General features: G+C 42.0%; 1 protein-coding gene across 1 annotated transcript in view; it reads right to left on the bottom strand.

Moving 5' to 3' along the window:
- The window catches only part of pkd1a (polycystic kidney disease 1a), a 65,341-nt gene that overhangs the window by 27,777 nt on the left and 25,049 nt on the right, over positions 1 to 12,515 (bottom strand). Inside the window, exons 10-19 of the mRNA XM_017416971.3 lie at positions 11,602 to 11,816; positions 10,787 to 10,908; positions 10,546 to 10,696; positions 8,500 to 8,762; positions 8,025 to 8,393; positions 6,839 to 7,321; positions 6,618 to 6,749; positions 4,877 to 5,052; positions 4,161 to 4,291; positions 125 to 2,745 (exon numbers count right to left, since the gene is read on the bottom strand). Coding sequence (XP_017272460.1) covers positions 125 to 2,745; positions 4,161 to 4,291; positions 4,877 to 5,052; positions 6,618 to 6,749; positions 6,839 to 7,321; positions 8,025 to 8,393; positions 8,500 to 8,762; positions 10,546 to 10,696; positions 10,787 to 10,908; positions 11,602 to 11,816 — 4,663 coding nt within the window. The remainder of the gene's footprint in view (positions 1 to 124; positions 2,746 to 4,160; positions 4,292 to 4,876; positions 5,053 to 6,617; positions 6,750 to 6,838; positions 7,322 to 8,024; positions 8,394 to 8,499; positions 8,763 to 10,545; positions 10,697 to 10,786; positions 10,909 to 11,601; positions 11,817 to 12,515) is intronic.

Below are 12,515 nucleotides of genomic sequence, written 5' to 3'. Positions count from 1 at the left end.
CCTTAGCTACTACCACACCAAATGCTAGCTTAATATGTGCAGATTTTTGTGTTTACTAAATGTAAATCTTTAACAATAATGTAAAAACGGTCTTACTCCTGTAATTTGTCTTTGTTTACATTACCTGGTTGTGAGCGTTGAGGTTCACCATGTAGGTATCCACTCTGCTGAAGACGTGAGTGTAGGTTTGATTAGGCTGGGGGTTAAAGGTTGTATCTCCGCTGATGCTGAGGACCAGATTAACGTCCGTGCCCCCTGTCATCAGAATGGTGAACTCCACCTTTTCGTTGACTGCTGCAAATTTCTTACTCGCCTTCAGATCCAACCCCTGAATTTCGTCCTGAACAAAGAACTCCCTGGAAACCACTTGTCCGCTAACATCATTGGTGGCGTTCAACGTAATGACGGCTGTCTTTGGCTCTGAGAAAATCTGAGAGACTTGACTTCCTGTTTGAGTTCTTCCTTCCAGCAGCCACATCCACGTCACATCAGTTCCTGTCAGAACCTCCCCCTGCAGAGTGACGCTGACTCCTGTTGCAAAGTAACTCTGGTTCTTCGCATTGATGGATGAGAAACTTAACCCAGAAATTACTTCCTGAACGTGAATACTTTCTGATGCAACCTCTGAGCTAACATTATTGAAGACCTCCACAGACACTTGTTTTACACCTGGACTGGTGAAGATGTAGTTTAACCAGGGCCCACTCCACTTTAGATAGTTCCCATTCACAAACCACCGAAACTGCAGATCTGAACCTTCCAACATCTGTACTGTCAGGTTTGTTGAGACACCTACAGCAACTCTGTTGTTGCTGATCAGCAGATTCACTCCTCCAGCCGGTTCGACAAAATAGATGGTTTTGTTGACTGACAGCTGGCCGAGACGATTCGCCGCCTGCAGAAAGATCTCACATGGACCCGACTTTGGGAAATTCAGCTCCACAGTTTTCCCACTTGCATTGAATGAGCTGACCGGGTCCAATTCTCTGATGATGTTCCAAGTAAAAGTCATGTTGGTGCCCTCCTTCAGCCCTGCTTGAAGGTGGAGAAATTTGTTTGTAGCGTAACAACTATCCAGCCCCGTGCTCCCACAACCTTTAATGTCCTCTGCTAATATCTGCAAACCCTCCAACTCACGTTGAACGTACAAGAAGATGCTTGCCTGCGCCGTCCCGATATCGTTCTCTGCTGTCACAATGATATTAAAAGTGCCAACAGAGCGAAAGGTGTAGAACATGGTGTTGGTCCCTGGGATGGAGGTGCAACGGTCGCACAGTATCCAAGAGTACCGGACATCCTCATCGTCACTCTCATCTTTATGGGCCTCAAAGTGGACTGAGGCGTTCAAAGGGACATTAATTAGGCTGGCATTGACTTTCAGTCCTCGAATTGGTGCAAGCACAGCAACCCGTAAAACAGTGCTATTCTGACTAACAATGTTGGCTGCTTTCAGCGTGATATTGTACTTTCCAGAGAAGTTGTAAGTATGGAGGACATTCTGGCCTGTGAGAATTTTTCCATCTCCAAAATTCCAGGTGTAATTGACATCGGAAGCCAAAGAAGACGTCTTAAAAACGTATGGGGCTCCCAATGTCAGATTGTTGTACTTCGTGCCATTGTGATGAATAAAAATTGGTCCGATGGGAATCAGAACATCAATTACAGCACTTTTGTTGTCGACAGATATGTTGTTGAAAACATGCACTGTCACTACATAACGACCCGGTTTTTTATATGTTGTGATAGTGTTCCCAGAACTGCGGATGGGCGCCGGTCCTTCCTCTCTACCAAAGTCCCATCGATAGCTGTAGTTAAATTCAGGCTCAGTTCTGACTTTAAACTCTATTTCCTCTCCAACAGCATAGTGGGACTTGTCAGGAATGAAGCTGATGTTGGACAAAACTGGCTGCACACACACCCAGTTAAAGAAATTGGCCTTTGTAGCGTTGTTGACGCCACTGGACAGGAGCAGAGAGAGGTGGTATTTCCCACTTGTCCTGTAAACGTGCGAGACTCTCGGGTTGCCCTGGTGTGTCTCGTTGGGGCTTCCGTCCCCAAAGCTCCACTGATAAAAATGAAGCGATGCATTACCAGACACCCAGGCCTGAAAGTTGACAACGGTCCGCTCCTGGACACATCCTGATGGCTCCATCTTTATAACTTGAAAAACGAAGACATGAACTGAGAGGATCGTCCAGCCGGAGCTCACAGCATTCATGGCAGTCACGTTTACGGTGTAGTTGCCTTCTTTGACGTATGTGTATGACACGTCAGGTTCAGACTGGGTAAAATTGACACCGTCACCCATTGAGAATGTCCACGTGATGTTGTTACCAGAACCAAGGCGGGCCCGCACTTTAGTGGGACTGTGCAGCTCTGTGGGAGAGGAGCTCTGAGCTGTCAGATCTTCAATCTCTTCATACACAAACATTTCGGCGCAGGCTGAAGTAGAACTGATGGTGTTATTCACTAACACACAGACGGTGAAGTTGCCACACCGCGCAAAGGTGTGCGCCACGCGGCGGCCGTGTTGGAAGGGCGTGCCGTCTCCAAAGTTCCAGTCATAGTGAATGCCATATGGTGAAGGCAGAGGGTGCGCTTCAAAATCAGCTGACTTTCCTGCCAGGAGGAGCAGCGGCTCAGTCTGTATGTCGACGCGTGTGAGGATGCTGTAAACGCTCATGTTGATGCTCCGGCTGATGTTCTCATAACGGTTGGACACTGACACAAGGGCCGTGTATATTCCTGTACAAAAAGACAGGGAAATAAAAGAAGAATGACTTACAACAGACCCTCTAGGTGTACAGACAATTAAATAGGCTTCTGCTATTTTAGTTGTCATGGTTACGGCAGAGCAGATGTAGTTAACACCCCTCTCCCAGATAAAACTTGGACGCTTCAGGTCAAAAAATCAAAACATTGATGTTTTCTGTCCGACCTACAACCCTCCATTTAAATTAAATGTCTCATATTTAAACATGCAGCACTCAGAAAAAGTTTTAAACCACTCCTACTTTTCAATATTTTGTTTTCAAGGAGTCAGACTTTCTTGTAATCTGTTAAAGTTGACTTGGATCAGGAATTCTCAAGGCTTTCTGAAGATCTTTCGAGTTTTTTCTTCAGCCTCTGGCTGCTTTTTCTGTCCAGTCTTTAGCTGACTATGAAGCACGTTGTAAAGTGTGGGCTTTAAAAGGAAGTGGAAAAGTGGAGGGGCCAAAAAACCCATCTACAACACATGAACTGTATCTGAAAGTCATGTCTTTAGGAAACAGGAAAAAAAATCCAGAAGGACCTGACACAGAGAGAGCTGCATCTTACTTAAATTTTCAACACGTTTTTATCTCATAGCACTTTGGGAATCACATTATTGGTGCAAAAATACTGTTTTCACTATCAAACTATATTATCTTTAGTATTTTTCATAAATTCAACAGAAGAAATTGGAACAAATTGTCCTTATGACAGGAAGCCAATAACAAAGAGCCTAAAGATCCAATTTAAAATTGGTTATTTGCTAAAGTGTTATGTGTCAACACAGCGCTGGTTTATTTTAGGAACCATTTTATGCCTGAATGATTCATTGGTAAAAGTTAAGTGGTTTATCAAAACAAAAACACCAGCAACATAAAAGCACTGATGAATGGCTGCACATCATTTGCTGCCCGGGTGACAAAGCGGGCAGCCAGCTGTGCAGGTTTGTGTTAAACAGCAGGTGATTTTTAGTGTTTTGTTTGTCTCTTTTGCACATTCATATTGTCAGCCACAAATATAGGTTGCGCTGATAGATTGTCCCCGATTTAAGGTGACACCTCCTCTCTTCATCGCTCGTCATCACTTCTGCATCGCCCGGCTGACTCAAAAGAAATGTGCCCAGTAGAAAAGGAGCTAAATTAACAACAACAACTTTTTTAGGATATTCTAAAAGCTTGAACTATGGATCAAAGCCATTTTAACAAATTATAAGAAAATTTGACTCTTTGGAAGCAAAAAACAAAGAAATGAGGAAATAGCAGTTCTTAATTTTCTTGGTCAAATTTCATATTGAATAAGCTGAATATGTTTTCAGTAATTATCTAATTGACAGGCACTGTGCATTTGATGGTGATTTGTTAAGAGTCTTTGTGCTCGTTTTTCTGACTCGGACAGGAGTGAGGGATTACCTGGCTGAGAGTAGATATAGGTGATGTTTTTACTCAAGAGAATTTGATTCGGGGAGTCTGGAGCGAGGAGGGATGGAGAATAAGGAGGCTTGAACTCAAACTCCTCATATCCACCATCACCAAAAGACCATCTGCAACAGAGAACAGAGAAAAAAAAAAACAGGACCTTAAAAGAAATACATGCTTTTCAAATCATTCTAAGGTCAAAAGTGTGAGTGTGTAAAACAGATTTATGTCTCCACAACATGAGCGATACAACACACAATCACTTAAAAGCTGGAAAATGTGAATCTTTGGAGACAAAGCAACAGAGGGTTTGAAGAAATGGAAACTTGGATCTTTAGACTGAGAATATTGTGTGAAGGGGAAAAAAAGACAGATTGCTTCAAAACTGCAAGGGAGGGAAGGGGGGGAAACTGGGGGGAAAAAAAGGAAAAGTGCAGAAGAAACAGCCGCACAGAGGGGAAAATTCTTGTCAGCAAACTTCCCTGACCACACGGTTATAAATCTAAGACTATGCTTTGACTTGACTGCTGCAGTGATATTATGGGGAAGACCAAAACAGAAAAATGAGCAAAATGAGAGACAGCTAAAGATGTGAACAGATGCACTGTGCTTTAACTTAGTTTTGAAATTACACGAAAGAATAAAACGCTTAAAGACATAAAAATAAAATAAATGACGCTGTGGCTTTTCCTCTCCTCCATGTTTCTTACCGGAACGTCACTGTCACAGACATGTCCATGAGCACAGAGGTGGTGAGAGTCTGATTCGATCCCTGGGGGACCACATCTGGCACGCCCTTCACGGTGAGGTTGGTCATGGGCTGCAGCCGATCCACGGTTACGTTGAAATGCTTCGTGATGGTGCTGACATGGTTCATGGCTGTCACCTGGAACAGTTAACAAACATTTGCTACATTTCAGTTTACTAAACCTAATGTGTGCAAACATGATAGTAGCAAATACACAATGTGACCAAAAAATAATAATTTCTTGTAGATAAAACTAGAGCTATAACCCTGTTGATTATTACTTGCTTTAAATAAAAGCCCAACATTCCTTGAAGGAATGAATATCGAATATAAGTTTTAAACAAAGACCTCCTGTGATCAGTTGAGTGGCTTTTAGCTACTACTCCACCAAAATTTAGCTCAATATTTGCAAAATTGACTGAATTAGAGTGTTTTTTATGCTTGCTAAGGTTGACTGGCTGTGGCGGCCATCTTGAAATGGTGTAAATTCAAAAATTAATCGGCTGTAGATGTACGTTCAAACATTTCTTTGAGAGTTTCATGAAAATATGTCCACAGGTTCGTAAAATAAACACACACACGCAGACAACTACATGGTCACTTGCTTTTTAGAATAAAAATTTAAGAAAAAAATTCAACATTAAATGTGTCAGATTCTGTTCAGTATTTCATTATAAATTGAATAATTTTGGATTTTTAGGATGGTAAAACAAAAACAGACAACCAGTCTTTACAATATAAAAATATGTAATCTATGACAAAACAAATAATCATTTAGGCTTCTATCAAAAACCTTTTATTTAATAATGCCATGCATAAAAACATAGTAAGCCTTAAGCTAAAGTATGAACCATTTTTAAAAACATCTTGTCTTTTAGGAGCCTCTCTTTCTTGTAATCTTTTAAAATGCTTTTGATCAATAGCTTTTCAGCCTTTCTGAAAGCATTTTGATTTTCTTTTCTAGGAACAGTCTATATGTTTTCAAGCATTTCCAATCCAGTCCCTATGCCTTTATACTTTAGGATTTTTTTTTTTTTTTTAACTGTCTGCTTTTCAAAACACTTCATGCTTACTTAGAAATCATTCATGCATAAAAAGGTTCCTAAACTCTACAGATGAACCAGCGTCTGAACACTGTGGAAAAAGACCAGTTTTAAATTGTACAAATTAGTACTTTGTTAGTGTCAGCTTGTTTCTAAAAAACACAGAATTTGTTAATTTCTTCAGTTGTAACAAGTAAAATTTCATTTTGCACAATAAATGGATGAAATGAAGCTGATGCATCTCTCAGAGGCTGTGTCATGTTTTTACTGGATTTTTTCCCCCTCTTACTTCTTAAATACATGAGTTTCAAATTTTATTCAATAATTTTTTGGCCTTTAACACTCCACTTTCTAAGACTCTTTAAGGATATGCTTAGTCAAGATATACCAAAACACTTTAAAAGGAAGTCTGGTGCCTTAGAAGCAAAATATTAAAACATCAAGGGGTTAAAAAATTTAAAGAAACAATACTTTAAATTTGATGCATTTCAGAAAACTATATTTTGCAGATACTGGTGGGCTTTCTCTTTCCCTTTTTTAACGTTTTGGTCAGTGTCTGAATACTTTGCTAAAGAAAAGGGTGTAATAAACAAAACAAAAATGGTGCTGTCAGTGCATCAGCTCGACTCCTGTTGAAATGAACGTGTGACTGAAACTCACAGTGAGTTTGTAGATGGCAGTGTGCTGGTAGATGACGTTGAGGACAGTGTTGTAATAGGTGAAATATGGCTTGTCGTCCACAGTCCATTTAAATGTGGGATTGGAACCTTGCAGCACCGACGCACTGTAACTCTGAAACACAAAGAGCCGTGCAATTCATACACTATCCAACACGCATTATTAGTACAACTGACAGCTGCTACATAAACACACACACTCACCACCACGGACTCCATCAGCACCCTGTTTGTAGGGTCGGGCTGCACCATCAGGCCCCTGAGTGGCTCCTCCAGGTGAACCACCACCATCAGGCTGTCTTCTGTCACATTATTGTGAGCCTCCAGCTCCACCTGCACCGGACCCCTCTGTTCCTCTGATCCCAGGCTCAAATCCAGCACTGCATACAGGCTGGGCTCAGAAACTGCCACCTCTGACCCCGAGCTCCGACCAGGCTGGCAGAGTGTTGGAGCGGACAAAAACTCAGGGGGGCACTCCGAGTGGAAAGTCACACTGCGATCGCCGCCGTGTTGAGAGGCCGTCGTCGCGTAGCGAGACTGCACGCGGAGCAGGAGCCGGGTGTTGTTGGGCTGCAGGTAGAGGGTCCCGTTCTTTGGAGGGGGGTGGAGGATCATCAAACCAAGAGGAGGAACCACCCAGAGTGGGCAGGATGCTGAGGATGGGTATGAAGGCTCAATGGAGGAAACCTGTGAGTACATTTTGACGGTTATTATGATGACCCAAAAGTGAAACAAATACAGGGTCATTTGCGACCTAAAATGTCTGATTTGGCAGCAGCTTTTTTCAGAAAGTTGTGATCAAAGTTGCAGTGTTTTGTAATTTTCTTTATTATGCTAACACAAAAGAATGCTCAACTTTTATCATATGACTGATATAAACAAATCAAAGCTGTTTTGATGCCAAGGTCCAAATGTAATGAATCCAGTCAGTGAATCTGCTGAACACGATGACTTACACTCTGAATCAGCAGGTGAATTTTTGGGACTGTTACACATTTAAGTTATCAGCTGTTCATGACATAATAAAACATTATAGCTCTGACAGGTTGTCCTGTCAATTAAAAAAACAAAAGTAAAGAAGAAACAAATCAGGCAGATGCTCCTCACAACTTCCAGAATCTAAAATATCTGCCGCTGCTGAGTCGGTGCCAGATCCCATCACAGAATACTCAATAGTTAATAGACAGTCATAATGTTATGGCTGATTCATGTTACATGTCCCTAAAACGTTCTAACAGGTTTCAAATTTAATTTTTCATGAAATAACAGAAAACACAGTCCCCACAAAAGAAGCTCCTTGCTTCAGGCTCTGGGTTCCTCAGCGGCCTCCTACTGCATGTAAGAGCTGCCAGATGCATGCTGGGAAATGACATGAGAACTGATGACTTACCAGCAGGCTGTAGAGTCCAGGCTGGGGTAAACCAGCAGACAGCTGTGCTCCCTGCAGCTGGGTCTTATTGTGGCCCACGTAGAGCACTCTGATGGGGCAGAATTCCTCCTCCAGCCAGTTGCCCTCCCTGTTCTCCACACGAGTCTCCGTGTCCAGCTCCGGTTCAGGCGTCAGGTCGGCTGGAAAATCTGCCGACTGCCTGGTGCCGTTGACCCAGAACCACTCCGATAGGTTCAGGGCTAGAACAGGTTGTCGCCACAACGACTGGGGAGAAGACTGACACCGAAGGAGAGAGGATGGGCTGCCGTCATGCTGCAGGGCGATTACATCTCCACGTGAAATCAGGAGGTCCTCCAGTTGGTCTTGTATCTGGAAGAAACAAAAGTCAAGACAGTTGAAGTTACAGGCAATTATTAGGTAGATAAAATAAAAAATGTAACGAGTCGTCAGTAAAGACATAAGCGACCCATCTGACCTGTACGTGCGCCGCTGGCCCCGCTGGAAGAGTGAAGACCACCTCGTCCTGCAGGAGGTATCGTGGCCTCCATGTCCCAGGTGGAAGGTGGTGACTGTGGGTGCAGTTCGGACAGGAGGACGGTTGACAGGGACTGGACAGGGACAGGCACCGGCGCTGGAAGGGACACCACTGCTCCAGTGGAGGGCAAGAGGGAGGACTGCTTGTCGCTGTGTCATTCAGGACACAAAGAGCGACCGGAGAACACACTGGACCTCCACAACCTGAAACATTAGATGTGTTTCGTTAGCTAATTTCTGCAAAAAAACATGGTGAATAAAAAAAAGATTAATTCATCATCCTAATTAGAGACACACCTAATTGCAAATCTTGAAGAAAAACACTAAACACATGATTCTTTCACTATGGCTTTTTGACAAAGTGTGTGGCCTGTAAGAAATGACTGATGTGTGCATGCCTGCAGCTTGTGTATTTATATTGGGAATATAAGTAGTAATCTGAGCTGATCTCGAGGTAGGGATAAAGAAAACTTGTTATTTGTGTATTTCCTGCCAGCTCACCCCTCCTGCTGCCGTATTCATCAACTATAAGTTTTATCTCACTGGGCTGTGACTAGTTGGTGAAAGGTATTCATGAGGGAGTCTCCAAAACGACTTGGAACGTTTGCGGAGCTTCTCAGTTTCCTTGAGTGAGTTGCTGAAACATTCAGTCCTAACGCTTGAGTTTTGAACACGATCAAAAAACATCTGTGCAGCAAATTTTTCTCACAAAATAGTCAGAGAGAGTCGTTACGGGGATCTCCAAATCGTCTCAAGAGCACTGGAGCTGTATTTTGACATCTGCATGGGAGCTGAGGCAAAGTTTAAAAACCATCCGCTCCAATGATGATTAATAATAATAATAATAATAATGACTGAGAGACTGGTCCAAATCTGCCCGTCTTCATTTCAAAACTGTACTTCAGCAGATTAAATCATAAATGTGGGCACAAAACCAGCTGAGGTGGGTATGATGTGGGCCGAGATGGACAACAAAATAATGTGCACGGATAACAACGCAGTTCTGCAAATGGTGCACACAAAAACAGGCCGTGATTCACGTTTTTCTCAAACAATCAGGATTCAGTGAAACTGCAACAGAAAATTGTCATATTTTCTTGCAGTTTTGAGTCGGAGCCCAGAGAGCTCCTACATTAAAGCAAAGTTACTTCAAGCACACTGCTGTGTATTTAAAAAGCCCCTTGATGTCAGGAAATACACACTACTGTTTTCCTGTTTTTTTACTTTCCTGTAGGTTTTTTTAATCTCTGTATTTCTGCATACTTTGATATTTTAGCTATTCGTTCATCCAAACGTCCAGCTCATTCAGAAGATGGCTGCTATGACTTTTGTTTATTGCAGCTTTTACACTTTATTAACAAATAGTTCCTCATAAAATACATTTAAAAATATTGTTCTCTTTGTAATGTGCTTTAACATACTGGCTCTGTTTTAGTCTTCTTTTAGTACTCTTAGTTTTTATGCCATCATTCTGCTACTTGTAGCTAGCATTTTGCTATTTTTAGCCTTTAACTTGTGTTTGGCTCAATTTTAGCTTTAAGCTACTGTGTTCTGCTGTTTTTAGCTTTCAGAACTCAGCTATAGCTTCTTCAGCAGTTTTATTTTAAGCTGTTGTTCACGCTGCCTTTTTGCAGAAAACGCAATTCTTCTCATCTTTTGATTGTGTTCATTTCCTGCTTCTCACACATTTATGCCTCTGTGCCTCAGATTTACTGTGAGTCTGCTGATTGTGGATGATGAGAGGAAGCAGCAAATAATGAGGTCAGCTTGTTTGACTCCTCATAATTTTGCCCTGTTTTCTGTCTCCTTTCACCCATTTTGTTTTCGTTCATATACCTAACCACTTTAGACAAGGGGAGGGGGTTCAGTGTGTGTTTTTGTGTAATTGGAGGTGTGGGCTCAGGTGGCTTGTATGTTTTTTTTTTTAACACCGACTCTCCAGGAATCTTTCCTTCTGTACATCAGTGTGTGTCCGCAGGTGACTCACTGGGCAGCAGCAGGTGCCGGCCGGGGTAACGGCAGTGAGGTCTATAGGTCTGGAACCTGACGTGGACTTGTGAGCCGAGCTCCTGAGTGATAAACTCCAGAGAGGACAGACGACCTGCCTGAACGAAGCTCATTGCAGGAAACATCAGCATCTGTGAGGAAAAAAACAAACAAACAGTTTTATAAAAGAGAGATTGTGGAAAACTGTAAGATAAGTAGATAAACCATGAAATCCACCTTACCTCTATGGCTCTGCTGGGCGGTCGTGGAGCAGTGAGTGGCGTGGACGAAACCTGATGTAGAGCATTATGGGATGGAAACACAGGAGCGCCGATCATGTAAACCCCTGCATCTGGAACACGCACTGAAACAAAAAAACAGTCAAAGTTACAAAAGAGAGCTCTTAGAAATGACTTACAGTTGCTTTCTTATATTACAGCAGCAGAAAATGAACAGATTTCAGTTTTCAGCTTTCATCAGCACATCCCATTTCCAAAATTAACACGTCAGGTTTTTATGAGCGCAGACCGTATTTCTGGTCGAACACTGATTAAGATTTCTTGTTGCAATAAAGAAGGGCAAACAGAGAGATTTCAAAAAAAGAGCTACAAGTAGTGTTTAAAAACTTATTTTTTTTATTTCTGGATACAAACACAACACTTTAAGGCATAAACAAAATGTATAATAAATAAATAAATGAGATGAACATAAGTTGAAACAAACAAAACGAAACAATCTGTTTAATAAAAACCATCTTGCTTCTACATATAAATACAACAACTGTGCTGTACTTATAATGGTGGAAACCAATGAAGGACGTCTGAAAAGCTCTCTCACAAAGTCTAATAAGGATCAATGCAATTTCTGCTTCAATTTTGCTGTGATTAAACTTGATATCTAGCCGTCTGCTTTGCTTTTGTGCTACAACCTAATTTACTATGTGTAGAATTTGTAATAAAGAAGGCTGAGATTCAGAACTCCTGTGAAATTGAGGATAATTTACTTCTGTTTTGAAGCTTTATTTTTACGTGTGTGTATTGGGAGTGTGTGAGCGTACCTTGTGGGATGTACTGGCAGAGGCAGGCCCGTTTGGCGTCACACAGGTGTGAACTGGTCTGGCCGTGTTGGTCGAGGGACACGCACAGGTTTCCAGGGGAGATCGCGGAGCGAGGTCTCAGACCCTCCTCTCCCTCCTGCGCCTCGGATCCGTTTACCCATCGCAGTTTGCCCGGAGAGTCGACGTCACTGAGGCCCAGCCACACGCCTCGCTCCCTGGTGCAGGACACAAGAGAGGATGAATCCTTGTTGACGTGATCGCACCGTCAGACAGAAGGACAAACACACGGCAAGCCTTTCAAAAAGATCAAAACTTTAAAGAGTATCGATTGGCAGACGTCTCACCGAAGCCCTCGTGTTACGTTTCAGTCGACAATCAGGGATTTCAGGCAGAAAGTGTAAAAAAAAAAAAAAAGAGGCTCCGATTGAACTTGAGGGAGATGGGAGAGATGGAGTGTCAAACATTTAATATGATCTCATGATTATTACCCTCAGACTGCTAATGAGCTTCACAAATTCCCCACTTTCATTTTCCTTACTGCTGCAGAGGAGACGAAAAAGAAAAGCAAACATTTTTGGCATTTCGTTTAGTATTGTTTTGGTGTTTACAAAGATTCATTTAGATATAGATCTGTCCCGCCTCCATTTTCCTACGAATGTTGAGTAATCATTCACACTATTGTTGTCACTTTTTACAATCGAACTACTTCTGCATACTTTGTGCTGTTGAACCATTCATATATCAAATTGTTCATCTCATTCAGGAGATGGGTACTATGACTTGACTTTTTTGTCTTTTCAAAATATTAAACATTATTTACAAATATTTTCAAGATAGAAATACATTTATTCTCTTCCCTTCCTTCAAAAATCTTGTTCTCTTTAAAATCTGCTTCAGCATACTTGGTCTAAATT

Source organism: Kryptolebias marmoratus, linkage group LG3 (assembly GCF_001649575.2).
Source record: "Kryptolebias marmoratus isolate JLee-2015 linkage group LG3, ASM164957v2, whole genome shotgun sequence".
Taxonomy (NCBI): domain Eukaryota; kingdom Metazoa; phylum Chordata; class Actinopteri; order Cyprinodontiformes; family Rivulidae; genus Kryptolebias; species Kryptolebias marmoratus.
The sequence above is the reverse complement of the archived record's forward strand: the minus strand, read 5'-3'. Positions and strand labels throughout refer to the sequence as shown.